The 22,165-nt window shown below is 43.3% G+C and overlaps 1 protein-coding gene across 1 annotated transcript in view; it reads right to left on the bottom strand.

Moving 5' to 3' along the window:
- LOC126353786 (uncharacterized) overlaps window positions 1–22,165 on the bottom strand; it is a 461,839-nt gene that overhangs the window by 292,035 nt on the left and 147,639 nt on the right. The window contains exon 2 of the mRNA XM_050002875.1: window positions 4,763–4,919. Coding sequence (XP_049858832.1) covers window positions 4,763–4,919 — 157 coding nt within the window. The remainder of the gene's footprint in view (window positions 1–4,762; window positions 4,920–22,165) is intronic.

Below are 22,165 nucleotides of genomic sequence, written 5' to 3'. Positions count from 1 at the left end.
CGGGCTCGATCACATCATGTTAAGACTGTCAACTGATAGCGTTAAGCGTGCGTTTAGAGTTCTTTGTGACCATCCCCTTGATCGGCATCTCGAGGTTCAGTACTCTCTCTCCGGTTTAATCGACTTATCTCAAACATTTCCGCCTAGTGCAGTATAGGTGCCTGTATAATGCAAGGACACTGCTCTGCAAAGCTTAAGGATGAAACAGAAGAAATACCGTAACATATTAACAATTCGGTGGAAATGAATGATAATGGCGCAGAATGTTGCAAAATATCTCCGAAAAGTGCATGAGTCGTGATCGCTAAGATTCCTCATCGATAACCGTGCGGCTACATCTTTGGCAGTCGCTAAGCAACCCTTGTCCCTGGCGTCTCGCGAGAGGGCGCGCGACCGACCGGCCGCGATGACTTAACAGCGAGCTGCTTTGTCTATAAAGCACAGGCAGTCTAATTTTTTTTTTAGTCCAGTTAACTGGCCTGTGTCGGCTATACTGACGTGTGCGAGCCAGTTGAGTCTATGGGAGCACAAGTCATTAGTGCCCTTTTTATTTGTTGTTCATTTGTTTAAATTAAAAAAGGCATTTCTTGAGTGTAAATTTTATTTGAACAATAATAGTTATTTTTTAAATTTTCTTTTGGTATAATGTGGGCTTTTGCTTGAAGTTCATGATCACTGAAAAAATATTCCTGAGGTTGTAGTGCGGGCTTTGTTTGAAGTTGAGTATCTTGAACACAGTTGTTGGTGCAATTGTTGGTGGCCACATTTTCTTAATCATTCGTATTAGTTGTATTGCGTCCACTTGTTCTTATAGTCTTTGGTTATGACGGCTCTCTTGTGAATGTGAGCCGATTTTAAGCCTCCTTGCATGCTGCTTCTCATCAATATGTCTAATGTAAATTTTTTCTTTCTGTAATTATAAACTACTGGTCATTAAAATTGCTACACCACGAAGATGGCGTGTTACCGACGAGAAATTTAACCAACAGGAAGAATATACTGTCATATGCAAATGATTAGCTTTTCAGAGCATTCACACAAGTTTGGCGCCGGTGGCGACAGCTACAACGTGCTGACATGAGGAAAGTTTCCAACAGATTTCTCATACCCAAATAGCAGTTGACCGGCGTTGCCTGGTGAAACATTGTTGTGATGCCTCGTGTAAGGAGGAGAAATGCGTACCATCATGTTTCCGACTTTGATAAAGGTCGGATATTAACCTATCGCGATTGCGGTTTATCGTATCGCGACATTGGTGCTCGCGTTGATCGAGATCCAATGACTGTTAGCAGAATATGGAATCAGTGGGTTCAGGAGGGTAATACGGAACGCCGTGCTGGATCCCAATGGCCTTGTATAACTAGCAGTCGAGATGACAGTCATCTTATGAGCATGGGTGTAACGGATCGTGCAGGCACGTTTCGATCCCTGCGTCAACATATGGGAACGTTTGCAAGACAACAACCATCTGCACGAACAGTTCGACGACGTTTGCAGCAGCATGGACTATCAGCTCGGAGACCGTGGCTCCGGTTGCCCTTGAGGCTGCATTACAGACAGGAGCGCCTGCGATGGTGTACTCAACGACGAACCAGGGTGCACGAATGGAAAAGCGTCATTTGTTTCGGATGAATCCAGGTTCTGTTTAGAGCATCATGATGGTCGCATCCGTGTTTGGCGACATCGCGGTGAACGCACATTGGAAGCGTGTATTCGTCATCACCATGGCGTATTACCCGGCGTGATGGTATGCCGTTGGTTATACGTCTCGGTCACCTCTTGTTCGCAGGAATGGCATAACGTCATTTTTTCGGATGAATCCAGGATCTGTTTAGAGCACCATGATGGTCGCATCCGTGTTTTTCTACATCGCGGTGAACGTACATTGGAAGCGTGTATTCGTCATCGCCGTACTGGCGTATCACACGGCATGATGGTATGGGGTGCCATTGGTTATACGTCTCGGTCACCTCTTGTTCGCATTGACGGCACTTTGAACAGCGGACGTTACATTTCAAATGTGTTACGACCCGTGGCTCTACCCTTCATTCGATGCCTGCGAAACCCTACAAATGGTTCAAATGGCTCTGAGCACTGAGGGACTTAACTTCTGACGTGTCACACTGCACTGTCTGTGACTTTGCACACAGCGATTGTGGATGTGGGGCTACTGGACAAGCACCGTACCGTGACGTCATCGTTGGCGTGGATTTCTGTTGACCGAAATGCCATCTTCTGTGCTGAACCCATCGTGCGGACATATGTTGACAGCTTGTATGAGTATATCGTGAATTAGACACAGAACGGAGAAACGGCGATTTTTTGCTTTAATTTTGGACACCAGTGTATATAAGGAAGGGGAGTGCACCTATGATGTAACCCTGTGGGACTCCCCTTGTGATTGCCCCCCTCCCCTCCGTCACTAAAATTTTCTACTCTTCGAACATTATTTGAATTATTCGGCATAACGTTTTGCATTCTGTTTGTTAAGTGTGATTCAGACTAGCTGTAAGTGAAGCCATCAGTTCTATAAAAGTAGAGTTTTTTTAAAGGGAGTAACACGATCTGCACAAATCACAATCGCAAAGAAACCAGCTAGAGACATTCTATTATTTACAATTTGTACTATTTGATGAGTGAGTGTTTAAATAGCATTTTAACTGTCGACTTAATTGTGACACTGTGCTCCTTCCAACGTGATTATTTACAGGGCTGCATTCGGCCCTAACGTCATTTTTACGAATGAAAGTGGGCGATTGCATAGAAAATTGCAGGTGAAGGGACGATTGGACTGGAGGGCCTGTTCTTTCGACTTAAATTGCTTCGTCATGTGGTTTGCGATGGGGAGAGATACTGCAGGACGTCCACATGCACCAACGACAATCCATTAGCTGTCAACCGCCCTGGTGGAGGAATGGAACGCCGTGCCACAGGAATTCCTTACCAGTCCTGTGGCCGCTGTGGGAGGACGTCGCAGAACAAGCATTGTCGTCCGTGCTGGTCGAACATCCTGTCGAGAACAGTGTCCCGCCGATTGTAATATCCAGAGAACGATCATGGATTGAGGTGACTTCAGTGCAATTATTTTTTAAAATAAAAGCGTCATTTTAGTTCTCCTCACTGCGTATTTATTTCAGTTACTTTATGTAGTATACTGTAGGAGTTATTTCTTTCTACATATGGTCCATGTTACATCGAGCCATGTTACTTGGTACTGACACATCATGCGGAAGTCACATACGGTCTTACGTTTTACATACCACGGACCTTTGTATCACGTTGTGTTGTTTCTGTGCTCCTCAGCTTAGATCACAATAATCTGTGTCCTTCAGTATTGTTTAATATCAATGAAGGCTGCCATAGGCTGACTCTACTGTACCATTAATTTTCTAATTTTAGAGTACGTCTATTTTGATACTCCTTAATAGAATACACAGGGTATCTCAAAATAATGTATACACTCTTAGAAACTGAATATCTCTTTAATTAAGGGAGATAAAAATATAGTACAATGTTGGTGGTGTACCTTAAGACCCAACTAAAGGTCGTATACGTTCATTATGGCCTCCTTCCACCGCAATAAACCGTCGGCAGTGACTTAAACAACCAGACCGACATGCCGCATATGTTTCCGATGGAACAGCAGTAAAGGCTTCCTCACTTCGCTGTTTAAGATTGTCAAATGTTTATGGTCTTGCAGTGTAAACTGTGTTCTTGAGAGTACCCAAAGCACCCAAATCAGGCGATCGAGCTGGAAACTCCACACTCTTCGTCCTATCCATCTGCCAGGAAATGTACGATTGAGAAATGCCCTCACGTCGGTGTGAAAATGAGGTGGCACCCCATCCTATTGAAAGGAATAATTTTCATTTTCAAAAAAAGTCGTTAAGAGCAGGTGTTATCATATACAACGTTTCTAAGTAAGACTCACCTGTGACAGAGTTTTCAAATGGGCCGATTAAACTCTAGAAGACCGACAACGCCAGACTGATACTCCTGGTCGATTAATATGCCTTTCCTCGGTTACCTATGGATTCTCACTGGCACAGTACACGCAATTATCGCGGTTAAGTTTAAAGGTCGCTTCTTCCGACCAAAGAATTAGAGCTTAGAATCGTTCCTACGCTATTTGCGTTCTTCATATTCTGCACCGTTCCTTCGACGTCAAACGTATCTCGGATTCTTGTAATAATTACTCTTGTTGTGGTGGTGTTCAAAATTAAAGCCTCCAGCGGCGTCGCACCCCACTCACATTCTCCGTTTTCCATAACATTTTATTACCCATTTACGTTGAGCCAACGAATAGCCCATGTTTGTTTACAATCCTGAAACGAAAGAAAGCGCTGTTATGTTTTTCACCGTCTTCTGAACCGCAAAAATTGTATTTCTGTCTTTTTTTAGTTAAAGAGATATTCAATTTCAAAGGGTGTATACACTATTTTGAGACACCCTGTACTTTTTTTTAGTTTTGAGCTTCCCTCGCCCCTCTTTCTTCGCCCTATATCCCCTCCACCACTCCTCCCCCTACCCCTGCCCCTACAATACTTCCTCATACTGGTCAGGCAACCACACCTGGTAAGAACGCTGCCGACCCGAAGGTTGGAGAATGAGCAGGTAATCAGTTTTGAAAATCCCAGCAGCCTAGTGATCTTCACCTACTCTGCAAACTCGCACAAGTTGTTGTTAAATTAGCCGCCTAGGGTGGGAGCGCTGTTAGCGACCAGAGCCGAGAGCGGCAGGGCGCAAGCAGTGAGCGACTCACCGGAGGGCACTCGCACGGTGACGCCCAGGTTGAGCGCGCGCAGCTTGGCCAGCGCCACCTGCGCCAGCACCAGGCGCTCGGGCTCGCTCAGCTGCAGCAGCGGCGCGTCCGACAGCTGCACCTGCCTCCCCGACACGTTCGACCACGTGCAGTTGCCCTGCGCACACCACAAGCAACACACATGTAGCCACACTCCCACTCCGACCAGGTTGAGCGCGCGCAGCTTGGCCAGCGCCACCTGCGCCAGCACCAGGCGCTCGGGCTCGCTCAGCTGCAGCAGCGGCGCGTCCGACAGCTGCACCTGCCTCCCTGACACGTTCGACCACGTGCAGTTGCCCTGCGCACACCACAAGCAACACACATGTAGCCACACTCCCACTCCGACCAGGTTGAGCGCGTGCAGCTTGGCCAGCGCCACCTGCGCCAGCACCAGGCGCTCGGGCTCGCTCAGCTGCAGCAGCGGCGCGTCCGATAGCTGCACCTGCCTCCCCGACACGCTCGACCACGTGCAGTTGCCCTGCGCGCAACACAAACAACACACATGTAGCCATGCCCCGACGCCAGAGCCAGAGTGATTTTGGTATCGATAACAATACCAAAACCAGTACCTGTATCTCGTTAATATTGCAACAAAACTATGAATATTGACCGTATCACGAGGCAATAACTGCTTGTTTATGTAGTTTAAAACATTCATAATGCAAGGTGAAATATGCAGATTATGTTTATGTGCATAAAACAACATGAATATAATCAAACACAATGTAAACAGTAACGAGCAAATACGCTAAACGCAAATAAAACATAGGCCTTTATCTAAAATTTTTGTTAACTCACCTGCCATTATTGACACACTGCGAACGTTTACTAGTGATTTGCGTCCCATCCGTTACGGATAGACTTCGAGATAACTCGTGTTCTCTACACGCTGTCTGTAGATGCCATCTGCTGTGACGAAAAAAAAATTCCCCTCACCAAGGAGGACTTGTGTGAGACAAATGACAGTTGATAGGCGTGTTTCTACATCTGAAAATGACTCCTATTCCAATTTTGCATCACCCGAAAAGACTGGTAATAGTAGCGGCACTATGAGGATCAGATCAGGTTTGCTTCAAATACGTGCTGTTAACTATCGTGATAGCTAGTTGCCTTTGAGATTGGAACAAGTGAGTTAATGATAGTCAAGAATGCCTTTAAGTTTGTAATCAGAAAAAAACAGTTTGGCGTGTGAGCTTATAAAGGTGGAGAAGGTATTTAAAATATCAGATTTAGATTTTAGGAAGTTAATTACATCACCGACGTGACGTGAAGTGAAGTGAAGTGCAGCGCAAGCGCTGGATGGAACCTTTCCATACATAAACTACAAATTAGCCGGGACCACTGCAAGAGGATTCTGAGATGACCGAAGCGACATTGGAGAAGCAACTCGATGAAGCAAATCGATGAAGTGCTAGACATTGAAATATTGGGCCTCAGCAAAACTTCGCCTGCGCTCTTCCAAGTCGCCTCCACAGCAATGTGGTGTAGTTTCGCAATAATTTTAGTGGTCTTCCTCAATGGTAGACGCACACACATCGTTCTCCCTATTCTGTCTTCACATTTTGAGATGTGCTTACAGTTTTATCTGGTTGTGCCTTCGGTATGCAAATGGTTTATTTTGGACATTGTTGGACCTTAAATGGAGTATTATGTAAGTCTGAGTCAAGCGTCATACTCAACTCACAGCTTTAGAATTAGTTGTTGTGAACAGAACAGTCCTATTCCAAATGCTAGGTGAATGTTGACAAAAGTATAACATTTTGAGTACAAAACACGTCTTTACTTTCATAATGGTATGGGATAGAACGATTTCTTGAACTTGTATTTCGAATAATTCTTTTCACAGGAGGGAGAGGAAGGGAACAATGCACAATGTTAACTGTAATATACAAACAATGCATTATTCTTAATGTTTCAGCAACTGGAATTCAATGAATATTAATAATGTGTGAAACAGGTTTCCCATAAACTGAAAATTATTTCTATTTGAATATCCAGAATAATTATGGGGCGACTCTGGATCAGTTTATTTTATTGCCATTCTGAAATCAACTAGTATTATAAAAAATCTTTTAAACTTTATAAGCAAACAACAAATTTTTAATCATTTTAAGCCTCGAATATTTATACACTAAAACGTCCCTTACATATTAAAACAATACACTGATACTGAGCTCTAACACTGAACTGCAAGAAGTGTCGATCATCTGGAAGGGTCTCACGCTACTTTTTGCACCGGTCGTCGAAGTGAAGACTAATCAAAAAGATTATCGTCCATTCTCATTATTAATACCGCGTTGCAACACAAACAACGATAAGACACAAAGGGTTAAATAAGGTAACTGCGCTTAGAGGAAGGCACACTACTCTACACATGGAAGAAGCTAATGGCCGCAATCTTCAAGGGAAGACTGTAGTGACCGAGGATTATTTTCTCAATAGATAATACAATAGGTACAAAAACAGCAATGACACAGCGAAAAGTAAAGCGACTGACACAAAATTTATTAAGTAATTGTGATCGCAGTAGTTTAGCACAGAACTGACAAATGCAAAGAAACGACACTCTACTCCACTCACGTCAGCTGCAAATATATGAGATACACAGGACAGACCCAGATGAGACAGACAAGAGTGGTTGACTGGTTAAATGTTCTTCCTTCCGTTATTCCTAAACTGTGACAGCAATTCATTATCACAGCTTGTGCATCCAGAAGATTCAGCCAAGGACGATCAGAGATTACGGCACAGTATTTTCCATATTTATTCCCGTAAGAACGAGTACTCAGCCCTATGCTGGTTCAGCTATGTCATTCATCTTAAATATTTCTCGAACCGTCGTAAATCTGTTTTCCCCCACATTAATTGTAAGTGTGTCCTTACTAAACGGCGTAAGTTCTCTTACAGCTGTATTAACTACCAACTCCCTTTTTAAAATGAACCAATAAAATTTTTTGTTGCTAGTATCGTAGGTATGAAAGGTACAAGTCAAGCTGAAATTTCCATCGACCAGTGGAAAATCTGGGCTAGCACTTTCCTGGTGACTACTGGATGGTGACTTGCGCATTCAATGTGGTGGTACCACGTGAACCTACATATTTCAAGCAGTACATCTTTTAGAAGCGGTTAGAAATTCTCCGTATCAGGCGCTGAGGTGTACAGTAAAAAAAAAACCAGGTAGCTCCTCTGATTACTAATCAAATCATCCTATATCAGGGCTACGATACGACTCACATCTTAGATTTGAATTAAAATAATCTGCCATGCTGGCCAAAGACTTCTGATATAATTAGTTAGTTTAGTCCAGCCATACGCTTTGCCAAAGAGTGCGGAGGAGTGAATAGAGGATCAGGCCACTCTCTTGGCTTTTGGGTGGGGAACGGTCCCAGAAGGCATAAGAACAATTAGTGGTCAACGGCATGAGAATGCAGATGATAATGGAACCCACTGAGGTGACAAAAATATGGGACAGCGATTTGCACATATACAGATGGCGGTAGTTTCGCGTACACAACGTATAAAAAGGCAGTACGTTGGCATTTGTACTCAGGTTATTCGTGTCAAAAACTTTCCGACATGATTATGGCTGCACAACAGGAATTAACAGACTGAACGGAGAATGATAGTTGGAGCTAAACACATGGGACACTCAGTTTCGGAAATCGTTAAGGAACTCAACATTTCGAGATCCACATTGTTAAGAGTGTGCCAGGAATATCAAATTTCAGGCATTACCTCTCACCACGGACAACGCAGTGACCGACGGCCTTCACTTAACGACCGACAGCAGCGGCGTTTGCATAGAGCTGTCAGTGCTAACAGACAAGCAACATGGCGTGAGAAACCGCCGAAATCAATGTGGGACATACGACGGACATACTCATTAGGACAGTGCGGGGAAATGTGACGTTAATGGATTGTGGCAGCAAACGACAGATGCGAATGACTTTGATAACGATACGACATCGCCTGCATCGCCTCTGCTGGGCTCGTGAGCATATCGGTTGGACCCTGGACAACCATAAAACTGTGGCGTGGTCGGAGGAGACCCCATTTCAGTCGGTAAGAGCTGATGGTAGGGTTCGATTGTGGCACAGACCCCGCGAAGCCAAGGACCCAAGTTGCCAACAAGACACTGTGCAAGCTGGTAGTGGCTCCATAATAGTGCGGACTGGGTCTACAGGGAATGGACTGGGTCTTCTGATCGAACTGACCTGATCACTGACGCAATGGTTATCTTCGGCTACTCGGAGACCATCTGCAGCCATTGATGAACTTCGAGTTCCCAAACAGTGATGGGATTGTTAAGGATGACAATGTCGCAATGCCACAATTGTTCGCGATTGGTTTGAAAAACGTTCTGGACAATCCGAGCGAATGATTTGGCCACCCATCGAACATTTATGGGACATAACCGAGAGGTCAGTCTGTGCACAAAATCCAGCACCGGCAACAGTTTCACAATTATGGACGGCTATAGATGCATCGTGGCTCAATATTTCTGCAGGGGCTTCCAATAACTTGTTGAGTCCATGCGTCGTGGAGTTTCTGCACTACACCTGGCAAAAGGAGGTCTGGCACGGTATTAGGTGTTATTCTGTGACTTTTGCCACATCACTGTATACTGTCTGTGAGACATGTAATGCGCATTAAGTACAGCAATTCTAGCAAGACGTAGAACTATCACACCACTTAAATCACTAATGTTAGAATTGCGAAGTGATGTGAACTAGAAAGAGAAACTAAAATCAATTTTAGGGATGGAATATGGACAGTAGAGCAGTGTCCTTACGAAAGGGAAGGAGGATAATTAGTCTTTGAGGTCCCGTTGACAACTAGATATTTAGAGACGGTGTACTTGCAAAGGAAATGCATTTTACCGCCGTTTGTTGAGCAAGGAAATTTTTCAGTCGTTCAGTAGATCAGATTAAAGGAGAATATGTAACGAATTCAGACGTTCAGTACGTACAAGAGTGTTGTCGAGATGTTCAACGAATGTACGCAAGTACCTGCGTGAAATTGAGTACGGTATTTTTCACGAAATACTGTTGCTCAAGAATATGTAATATCTGAGACGGTCTACAAACCTATTTGTCTGCTTCGACGAAGGGCCATGTGTATTCCAAGGGGAAAAATGATACATGCGGACGAGAAGAGACACAGCCGGGCAAATTTCCTGGAATTCAGCTCGCGAAACAATGACAAACAACGGTACAACGTACCTCTGCTGCATAGACTATGTGATCAAAAGAAGTTCATGGCGGCGGTAATCGCTAATGCTGGAATTCAGTTGGCCCACCCTTAGCCTTGATAACAGCTTCCACTCTCGCAAGCATACGTACAACCAGGTGCTGGAAGGTTTCTTGGGGAATGGCAGCCCATTCTTTTCGGAGTGCTGCTCTGAGGAGAGGTATCGATGTCGGTCGGGGAGGCCTGGCACGAAGTCGACGTTCCAAAAAATCCGCAAGGAATTATGTACGATTCAGGTCAGGACTCTGTGCAGGCCAGTCCATTACAGGGATGGTGTTATGTTGTAACCACTCCGCCACAGGCCGTGCATTGTGAACAGGTGCTCGATTTTGAAAGATGCAGTCGCCATCCCAGAATTGCTCTTCAGCAGTGGGAAGCAAGAAGGTGCTTAAAACATCATTGTAGACCTGTGCTGTGATAGTGCCACGGAGAACAACAATGGGTGCAAGCCCCCTCGATGAAAAACACGACCACGCCATAACACCACCGCCTCCGAATTTTACTGTTGGCACTACACACGCTAGCAGATGACGTTAACCGGGCATTCACCATACCCACACCCTGCCATCGGATCGTCACATTGCGTACCGTGATTCGTCACTCGACACAACCATTTTCCACTGTTCACGCTCCTTACACCAAGCGAGACGTCGTTTACATTTACCGGCGTGATGTGTGCCTTATGAGTAGCCGCTCAACAATGAAATCCTTTTTCTCACCTTCCACCTAACTGTCAAAGTGCTTGTAGTAGATCCTGATGCAGTTTGGAATTCCTGTATGGTGATCTGGATAGATGTCTGCGTATTACACATTATGACCCTCTTCAACTGTCGGCGGTCTCTGTCAGTCAACAGACGAGGTCGGCCTGTAAACTTTTGTGCTGTACGAGTCCCTTCACTATCACATCGGAAACAGTGGACGTATGGATGTTTGTTGTTTGTTGTGGTCTTCAGTCCAGAGAATGGTTTGATGCATCTCTCCATGTTACTATATCCCGTGCAAGCTTCTTCATCTCCTAGTACCTACTTCAACCTACGTCCTTCTGAATCTTGGTCTCCCTCTGCGATTTTTACCCTCCACGCTGGCCTCCAATACTAAACTGGTGATCCCTTGATGCCTCAGAATATGCCCTGCCACCGATCCCTTCTTCTAGTCAAGTTGCGCAACAAATTTCTCTTCTCTCCAATTCTATTCAATACCTCCTCATTAGTTATGTGATCTACCCATCTAATCTTCAGCATTCTTCTGTAGCACCACATTTTGAAAGCTTCTATTCTCTTCTTGTCTAAACTATTTATCTTCGTATGTTTCACTTTCATACATGGCTATACTCCATACAGGGATGTTCAGGAGTGTGGAAATATCGCATACAGACGTTTGAAACAACCTGACCACGTTTAAGTCAGTGAGTTCCGCGGAGCACCCCATTCTGCTCTCTCCCGGTCTCTGATGACTACTGAGCTCACTGATATGGAATACCTAGCAGCACAATGCACCTAATATGAAAAACGTTTGTTTTTGTGGGTGTCCGGATACATTTGATCTCATAGTGTGTTTACTGTATCTCCAAGATTGGCTATTTTATACTGAAATTCAAAATACAGCGCGTACAACACTGTCAGAAGCTTTTAATGGTTTACATAACGAAACCATGTCTCGAAATATGACAGAAAATATAAGGAATTTCTGACCATATGTAAACTACATCAGCGGCAAGACACAATCACTATCTGACTTATGCAATAGCAATGGCAATGCTACCGATGATAGTGCCACAAAAGCGGAGTTATTAAATACGGTTTTCCGAAAATCCTTCATACAAGGAGAAGAAGTAAATATTCCAGAATTAGAATCAAGAACACCTACAAACATAGGAAACTTGGAACTAGACATTCTCGTTGTAGTGAAGCAACATAAATCAGTAAAAGGCAAGTCTTCCATTCTATACCGTATACCATTTAGGTTCTTTCAGATTATGCTGATAGAATAGCTCCTTATCTAGCAATCATATACAACTGCTAGCTCGGCAAAAGAGCCGTAAGTAAAGACTGGAGAGTTGCGTGGTCACATCAACACTCAAGACATGAAGAAGTAGTAAACCGCTGAATTACGGATCAGTATCACTGACGCCGATTTACAACAGGATTTTGGGGCATGTACTGTGTTTGAACATTGTAAGTCATCTCGAAGAAAATGGTCTATTGACACACAGACAATATAGATTCAGAAAATATCGTTCTTGCGGAACGCACTAAGTAACAAGAGTTATCGATAAGGGATCTCAAATTGATTCCGTGTTTCTAGATTTTCAGAAGCGTTCTGACACTGTTTCTCAAAAGCAGCTCCTAACCAAACTGCATGTCTGTAGAGAATCGTCTCAACTGTGTGACTGGATTAGTGGTTTCCTGTCAAAGAGTTCACAGTTCATAGTAACTCACAGAAAGTCACCGACTAAAACAGAACTAATATCTGCCGGTCCCCAAGGAAGTGCTACACGCCCTCTGATGATCCTAATCTGTATAAACGTTTTGAAGACAATCTGAGCAGCTGCTTAGGAGGTTTGCGGATGATACTGTCGGTGACCGTTTACTGAAGTCATCGGTAGATCAAAACCAGTTGCAAAATGATTTAGACAGAGTATCTGTATGGTGCGGAAAGTGGCAATTGATCCTAAATTATGAAACGTGAAAGGTCATTCAAATGAATACTAAAAGAAATACGTTAAATTTCGGTCACACGATGAATCACACAAATCAAAAGACTATCACTTCATCTAAATAAATAATGAGTGTTCGTTTTTTTGCCAAGGAACTTAGAAGATGCACTGGATCAACTAAAGAGACTGCATACAACGTACTTGTCCGTTCTTCTTTGGAATACTGCTGTGTACTATGGTATCCTTACCATTATAATTGACGGGGGACGTCAAAAAAGTTCAACGCAGAGCAGATTGTTTGTATATCACGAAGTAGAGGAGACTGTGTCAAGAGTACGGTACGGGATTTGATGTGGCGATAATTAAAACAAAGGTGTTTTTCGCTGCTGCGAGATGTTTCACATAATTTCAATCAACAACTTTCATCTTCAAACGAGAAAATATTTTGTTGGTGCCAATATACATAGGGAGAAATTATCATCGTAGCCTGTACGGGTGGCCGAGCGGTTCTAGGCGCTACAGTCCGGAACCGCGCGACCGCAACGGTCGTAGGTTCGAATCCTGCGTCGGGTATGGATGTGTGTGATGTCCTTAGGTTAGTTAGCTTTAAGTAGTTCTAAGTTCTAGGGGACTGATGACCTCAGATGTTAAGTCCCATACTGCTCAGAGCCATTTGACCCATTTTTGATCACGCTAATAAAACAAGAGAAATCATAGCTCGCACGGAAAGGCGTAAATGTTCGTTTTTGCCGTGCGATGTTCGGGCGTGGACCGGTAAAGAAATAGTCTGAAGGTGGGTTGATGAAACCCCTGCCACGTACTGAAGTGTGGATTACAGAGGAGTCATGTAGACCTAGATTTAGTTGTAGATGTACAATAGATCTTGCATTTATGTAGACGAATTACATGCAGAGCCCCTGTACTGAAAAGCATGTGGGAGATGGAGTGCAGCTTCTGCCAATGGCACGTGCGCACCAGCGCGGAGTGCAATGTTGTGAGAAAAAGGGGGCGGTGGAGGTCCCCGTGCGGTGAAGCCTGGCAGACGGCGCGCACGTGGCAGCAGCAGCGGCAGTGGCGGCCGGCCCTTGCGCGTCATCGGCCGGCGCGACCTTAGCGCCGCTAAATATAGCGGCGGCCGCGCGTATTACATGGCCCATTTACCGTGCCTCGCCAGCTGCGCCTAGTGTTTCGGCAACCGCGCAATACACGATCGCTGTGAGGTCGCAGAACGTCCAACTCGGGACCTTCCATATTCGCAAGGGCGCCGAGCTGCCGCGTATCTAACATTTTATTTGCAAGATCCTAAATACTAACGCAAACACACCAGACAAAAAAATTAAGTCACTTGCACGAGACTTAGGCTTACACAGTATAACACCGACTTGAGCCTTGATAATGGCCTCTATTCGTGAAGAGAGTTCACAAGTTTCTTCGGGTATGTCATATGCAGGCGAAGCCACTCATCGATGTTAGGATCCCGTAGATATGTCGTCAGGGATGTTGACTGTTACGTTTGGAGTTGTTGCCTTGGAAGATGGGAGAACCCATGAAGACGTAGTAAAAAACGTGTTCACCGGGGATACTGAAATAAACATCCTGATTCATCCTCATGGTGACCTCAATGAGTGAGCGCATAGCATGGCAGTAAAACACCGCCAAAACATCACAGAACCGCATCCGACTTAAACTGCACCATCACACAATGAGGGTTAACGGGCCAAGAGGGGGGGGAAGCTCATGAACATCGTACACAATACACTATTTGAGAGCTGCATCAAATCCACAACTTTTGCAGACACGACAATGAAATTTTATACTAACCGTTACGTGAAATTAATACAGTTATTCGGCTGATCCCGGCGGAGGTTCGAGTCCTCCCTCGGGCATGGGTGTGTGTGTTTGTCCTTAGGATAATTTAGGTAAGTAGTGTGTAAGCTTAGGGACTGATGACCTTAGCAGTTAAGTGCCATTAGATTTCACACACATTTGAACACACGATATAGTTATTGTTAAGTTCCTTGGATTATGCATATTTAACATTTTTATGAAACTTAAAAATTTTGTTTTTAGAAAATAATATATGCACCTTCTTCTCACGGGATCTCTACAAAATTTTCTCTCTTCTATATCTTTCCATATAGGAAGCTTCTCTCATAAGGTTTTTGAGTATATTGGATAAGAGAATGTTAATAATTTTTTAATTATAGGTATGTAAATATAAACATAAAATTCACGCAACATTCCAAGCACTTTGCCGCATACCTCAGCTTACACAAAGAATTTCAAAATTTACTCTTCAGATAACTTTTACTGTTTTGGTATAAATAAGTGTACAAAATTTCAAAATCTTTGCTTTCATAGATTCTGAGAAAAGGGTACATAAACTATAAAAAACCAAATTTTCAGGAAATGCAATTTGAAGTTTAACCTCAAGTCTTTTCTTACGTGCTCAGGGGCCTCTTTCCTTTCAAGGGTTCTCCTCTGGTTTCTTGTTTTCTGCCTTCTTTTCTTTACCAGAACTTCAACTGACTTTGCAGCTGCAGATAGCTGCTGCAGATCTATTTTTCTCAAGACGTCTTCAGTGAAATTTGCTATCTTAGAGCCCATTATCCTTAATACCTTTATCTTCCCTTCGTTGCCACCATTAAATACAAGAACGTCATCATAAGCTGCAATTCTAACGACTGTAGCAGGTGAAAATGTGGCAAAACAAGAATTGCTTCTTCGTAAAGAAAACAGCTGGTTTGTTACTGTTTCTAAGATATGGAACAGAGTCACAGATGGTCTATAAAACCAAAGAAGATATATTACTGCGCTCTAGATGTATCGCGTGCAAGTTTGCTTGAAAATAATCCACGGAATCCTTGTTCACCGAGTCAGTATAGAAGTGTTGCTTCAAAAAGTGGGCGTGACTGGACGGTCGCTTCATACATTTAATTATTTTTCAGGCATTTGGGATGCGGTTCGCCATTGAAATTTAGGGTACTTATTCTACATGAGTTTTACTAATAAATTAAAAATATATCGATGAACATCGCTATTTAAATGCTTATTTGGTCGTTTCCGCGCACACACTGTGTGCAGTTCGCAATGCACGTTCGGAAGCCGGTTGGTATGGCTCTGTATTCAATGATAACAGCAATTCCTCTCTGGTATGAAATCGATTGTCATTGAGGATGCGTTACTCTCGCCCCCAGCCTTTGTAGTTTAGAATTACGGTATCGTAATTGACTACCGGCAGTCCATTAGGGCAGTTGTACACTGCAGCCTTCATATCAGGTTCACTTCTAAAACTGTTCGTGCCCGTAAAGACATTGAGCTTCGTGATAAGGTATCCTACACGATTTCATTTTTCTCTTGTTTTTTTCAATTCATCTGTGAATGGTGACTGATTCCCGGACAGAGTTTCGTCATGCACATTTGTGGCCCATTGTGGAAAATTTCAAAACACCAACATTTCTTTCTTTCATTATTCAGGCAATATATTCCTTTAGATTTGGTAGAGGTCTACAGGTTTCGACATCAGATCATTCAAAAATCGAATTGTATCTTCTACCTAATACTTAGTAGGACCCTTAAATCACATGGTTTGCTTTGAACAATAACAGATTGCACGATAGTTTTGACTGGCTCTCAAACAATTCAAAAAATAAGCCGTAGAAGGCATTCGACCTTCGACGTGAACGTGGACAGTAGGAGCCAAAATGGATGCATTCCGTACTATTTTTACAGTTGGTTACATACTGTATATTTATGTGTGTCTCACGTGCTCTTCGTTGATAATAACGGATAACCACAAAAATGTTTTTGATCGTGACATTATGTAAACTGAAAAAATTATCTGTTGCTGCGCAAGCTGGAGTGACGAATTTGTTGGTGGACACGACTCCGTGCCTCCCGATAACAGTACGTACATTTCCCACATCTGATAGCAAAAGAGAGTGATGGATGAAATTACTGAAAAAGCATTTTTATTCCTCTAGATTACGTGTCATATCTGAGAGCTGCACAGCTTTATAAAAAAGGTCGGTCAGTGACTATCAATGAGCGAATTTTTTTTCCTTCCTTGATAAAATACACGCCGAGTAATGCGATGACTGGAATCCTCTGTAGTTCGTAGTGGTATATTTAATTTTTTGACACCTCACTGTGTCAAATGTCCCAATCTTACAAGTTCCGCAAAGCTGTTCTCTACGTGGCGTAATTTTACGGCCCTGTTTACATGTTAAGTGTGGCTTTGCCGTGTACATACACAACAACTAGATCACGTAATGGCCTACAGACGTCACAACCAACAAAACTGACTAACGCTTGCGAGAGAAGGCCCTAAGTGCGCAACTTTCCAAACAAGAAACCTGACACACGAAGTTAAGCTGTCATGGCTGGAAATAGTTGTGGTTGTTGCTTATTTGAGAAGTCTTTAACATCGAAGGCCATGCTATCCGAGTAACCTCTTAACACTGTGCACACAAAAAAACAACGTCATATTGTAGACGAAATATACAAACAAATGGGGTTTAAATATTAGGTGTCAGTTTTCATGATTGATTCCGTAAAAATAAAAAGAAAGATATACTTAAAACGAAATGATAATCATCGCGCTTCGTACCACGAAGAACGATTCGGACTTTCTTTAAGAAGTAGAGTCGAAATGCTTCTACTACTTAAACTGAGCATCAATAATTGTCCTACCAGGTGTCGGACGTTCCGGTTGACTCATTTGCGGACTGGCGCTGTGCTACGCAGTGGGGGATAAATGCTTATTAGCGGATAGCTGTGCTTCAAGTTTAAACGTATTTGTCATGTTTCTCTTATTCAACCTAAACTGCGAGAATTTTATTAGGACAAGAACAATACCTCACGGACTTTTTAAACACGTAGGCTAACAATGTGACTTTTCTGCATGGACGTCGCCAATCTACATTTTGAATGTCATTGCGTGAGCCATTGTTTGTGCTGCTACTTACGTCTAATTATAAATCAAATAAGGAAATATTCGGCTTAGAGACTTTTAAATACATGGAGCAATTTGGTCAGATTGTTAATAAATGAGTCGTTCATATAGTTTGCACCTCCGCTTAGAAATTGACGAATCCCTTAAAAATGTCGTGAAAGTTTCCACTTCAGTTGTATGATACTACTGCTGTGTATACAAAAGCAAGAAGATAAATGGTGAGGGTAATGCCACCAATAGTGCTGTGACTGGAATTTGATCGTGACAAGAGAAATAGGTCCTAAATTTTACGATGAAATGATGGTCGTAGGGTAAATAATTCTGTAGCGCACGAGGCTATGAATACTTAACCCTAGAACACTAAAGGCGGATACTGCTACAGTGCTACTAAATCATTGCAAATTGTATTACTCCAAATTTGTTCAAAGGAAGTCATAATTTATACTTTATACATTAGTCAGTTATAATTATTAGATCTCTACTAGTATGTTACATACCAAGTTAAATGTCCTGTTTAGTACCCTACTGCAATAATAAGTTTTACGAGGGCTTAGTAATCTAGGGTGAAATGAGATCACTCAGTACAGAAAGATATTATCTTAGACACACACACACACACACACACACACACACACACACAGACAGACACAGAAAGAGAGAGAGAGAGAGAGAGAGAGAGAGAGAGAGAGAGTTCAGGAAGTGAAGGTTGGTGTTCCTCTCGAATATTTTGAAAGTTCACGCATGAATACTTTAAAAAATACTTGATAGGTGGATCTTCGTTTATCAATAACTCCATTTTTTCAGCGTCCCGTCGCAGTGGACGAGATCTAAATCAGCATTAAGATCCAGAAATGCAATACATACAAAGGCTCCTCCACAAAAAAGACAAAGTTACATTTCATCTCTGCGATACTTAGCAAGCTATGGTTTAGGGCTGGTCTTGCATTATTCTAAAAGACAGTGTTATCCTAAAAGACTGTGCACGGACGTCCACCACGAAAAGTTGTTTTAGAGATGAGGAATGAAATAGTCGAAGCTAAGAAGTACTACCGCATCCGCCGTGTTTCCCAGTCATTGCATCCAATGACATTTGCCCCTTTTTCCTACTGAAGAAAAAGGCCACAAGGAAAATCTTCCCAATATTCATGCTTCCCGAGCAGCTTCTTCATAGCCATAGTCGGTCTCCCGTCATAACGTTATCTCGGAAAATGTGTAAACATGAGCGGATATCATGTAGAGGCGATGGATCGAATATAGGCTTATACAAAAAGATACGAAATATCTAGCATACCGAGAATGGGGTGTTCAGCGCCTAGCGGTACTAATTTCAGACTAGCATTAGTGACCAGTGTCATATATCATATGTGTAAATTGCTGACAAGAATAAAGGCACACAAGGAAAATAAGAGAAAGTATTCAGTGACTTATAACAGCTTGGCTACAGAAAATCTAAAATGTGCAAGAGAAACAATGCTAAACTAGCTCTTAATAATTCGATTTGGAATAACGAAAAGCCGGAATGATTTTCCTGCTTCCGTTCACCGGTAGAGATCCTTCCGAATTGTGAACAGGGATGTCAGAAATCCTGAAAAGAATGTGGATGAAAAAAATCTAAAAAAAGAAATGAGTGTGCGCTAGAAAAATGAAATATGATGAAATCAAATAAATTATGACATCAACCGCAGTTGGGCGTTGAAATGCATTCATTGGCGACAAGTGAAAATCTTTGCCAGACGGGGACTCGAACCCGGATTTCCTGTTTTAGGGCAACGGTCGGCTTAACCGCTTTTTTTCTTAATTTTGTTCGTCATTGCTCTTGTCATTTGACCTGAGCGGACTTCACAGGACACCGCTTTAAGTTCATCGTTGAATAGTTCACTCATTTTTTTTGTTACAGACAGCAGCCCGTCCTCTGATCGAAGATACTCAGCTGCCGTGCTGCCAATCGTTTCGGCTATCCGAGCACGCTTTCATCCCTATCAAGGTTCCCAAATTGTCTTACACTACTTACGTAGCGTCCGTCGTCCACTACTCGTTGTACGTCTCATGACGCTAGATGCCGGCAATAGTTGAGGAGAGAGAGTGTATCCGCACTGACATCAGCTTAATGTCCGTCAAGTCGCACATATTTACGTTCCGACAGAAAAAAATCGAAACACCAAAAAGGAGTTGGGCGACATAAACGAAAGTTGACAAGCGTGGTACTACATCTGAAAAATGGTGTTTATTCAGATTTCAAGCCAATTGCATAAGCTGGCAGCGATGGTCAAGAGAATATACGGTTGCAAAAGGACCAGCCTCCGGACGATCACGTGGCACTGTCGAGGGAGAAGACTATCGTGCTCGGCGTATTGCCCTGGTGCATCGTACTGAATCTGCGGCAGCAATACTAGCTGTAGTTGACACCACAGTGACACAACGAACTGTTACAAATCAGTTACTTCAAGGACAGCTCCTAGCCAGGCGCCCTGTAGCGTTCATACCACTGACCCGAACCGTCACCATTTGCGACTTCAGTGGGGTCAAGCGACAGCCCATTGGAGGGCAGGATGGAGATCTGTGGTGTTTTCTGCCTCAGTACGAGTAATGGACGCGTGTTGGTTATAAGGAGACCAGCTGAGGGCATGCAACCATCTTGTTACTTGATAGACACACTGGACTACATCTGGAGTTATGGTCTGGAGTGCGATTTCGTATGGCAGCAGGGGCACCCTCGTGGGTATCCCACGCACGCTGACTGCAAATTCGTGCGTCAGTCTGATGATTCGACCTGTTGTGATCCATTCAGCATTCCAGGTAGTGTTTTCTAACAGGATAACGGTCACCCACATGCCGCTGTTGTACACCAACATGTTCTACAGGGTGTCGACATGTTGTCTTGGCTTGCTCGAACACAAGATTTGTCTCCAATCGAGCACATGTTGGACACCATCGGACGACAACTCCAGCGTCATCCACAATCAGCATTAACCGTCCCTGTGCTGACACCTTTACAATACAATGCATGCACGTTTGCGTGTTACATCCAACGTTATGGCGGTTATACCTGTTATTAACGTACAAGAATTTCACATTTGCAATGATTTATCTCGAATTTACATTAACCTGTGATCGTGCAATGTTACGCACTTCAATATGTTACCTTGACAAATGAACTCCAGAAATTTCGTTACTCTGCATTAATTATTTTTTGGTGTTGCGATCTTTTTCCCGTCATTGGGCACCACAGAACCACACACACGCACATACACTATGTAAGTACATTGCACTAATGAGCCACATACTATGGCTATGGAAGGACAAGTAACTTTTATTGAATGCTGCACTACTCTTCACTGATACGTGACAGTTTTTTCATTATAGCCACCAAGTATCTTTAAAAGGCGACGGAAACGTTCTACCATTCGTTCAGTTGCTCAACGATAGAAGTCTACGCTTTAGTCGCAGAGTCGTTTGGGATCCACTGTCTGTAGATGTGCAACTGCTGCGAATCAGTTCCTCTATAGCCTGTACATTGTCATCCATAGTCGATGTCGATGGCCTTTTTCCCCGTCCATCATTACTTACGTATGTGTACACGACTTCTCCGGGCCAAAAATGCCATACGATCGTTTCATTTCTTTCGTTCGCATCATTTCACGAAGTCGGATCGCAACACTGCATTTGGTCCATATACTGCCTTTCCACGGTGAATCTCTATGCAATCGAGACCTTTTGCCAAAAGGATCGTACTGTCCAGTGTTCTTCAGCTTTAGAAACTATTCCAGTTGACGGACCGTTCCATTACCAAACCGTCACGCACCTGTTATCCGTATAGCAACAGAACTGTGTGTACAGGGAACCGGGAATATATACTCTCTTCTGACAGTGCACGATTCTTGTTGCGCGAGGGTCCTAGCGTAGCACATGTGTAACTTACTTTGGTATGCAAGCGGAGCAGAAGCGAATGCGCAAACATTCTAGCGACGATACTGGCTACAATTGGTAGTATGCTGTAGGCAGACATGACCTGGGCTTTCATATCATAGTAATTGAAACTTGAATATTATTGCGGTGCAACTGCATCCGTTCATGGTGATGTCTTCCCTGGCAGAGATGACTAAGTCCAGTAGGATAATAGCCCATGTCACAAGTCCAGAATCGTACTATAGTGATGTGAGAAGAACGGCAGTGAACATACGTCTAATTTGCCTGATCTGAACACGATGGGACCCACTTGGGACGCTACCTGACTGCAGCTCTGCGCTCAAAAGCTGCCAGCCCGAAATTAATGTGAACTGTGTGACTTGTGCGTCGACATCTAGTGCCTCATCCACCAGGGGCCTCGAAGGACTTGTCGAATCCATTCCACACGGAATCGCTGCTGTCTTGCGTTCCAAAGGCAGACAAACCTACTATCAAGCAAGTAACCATAAGAGTTTCCCTCATTATTCTATGCTTTAAGGAATCTATTAATCAAGGATGCCATTTACCGCTACTGTTGTGCAGAATGCATTTTGAGGAG

Source organism: Schistocerca gregaria, chromosome 3 (genome assembly GCF_023897955.1).
Source record: "Schistocerca gregaria isolate iqSchGreg1 chromosome 3, iqSchGreg1.2, whole genome shotgun sequence".
NCBI classification, from domain to species: domain Eukaryota; kingdom Metazoa; phylum Arthropoda; class Insecta; order Orthoptera; family Acrididae; genus Schistocerca; species Schistocerca gregaria.
This window is presented reverse-complemented; position numbering and strand designations above follow the sequence as displayed.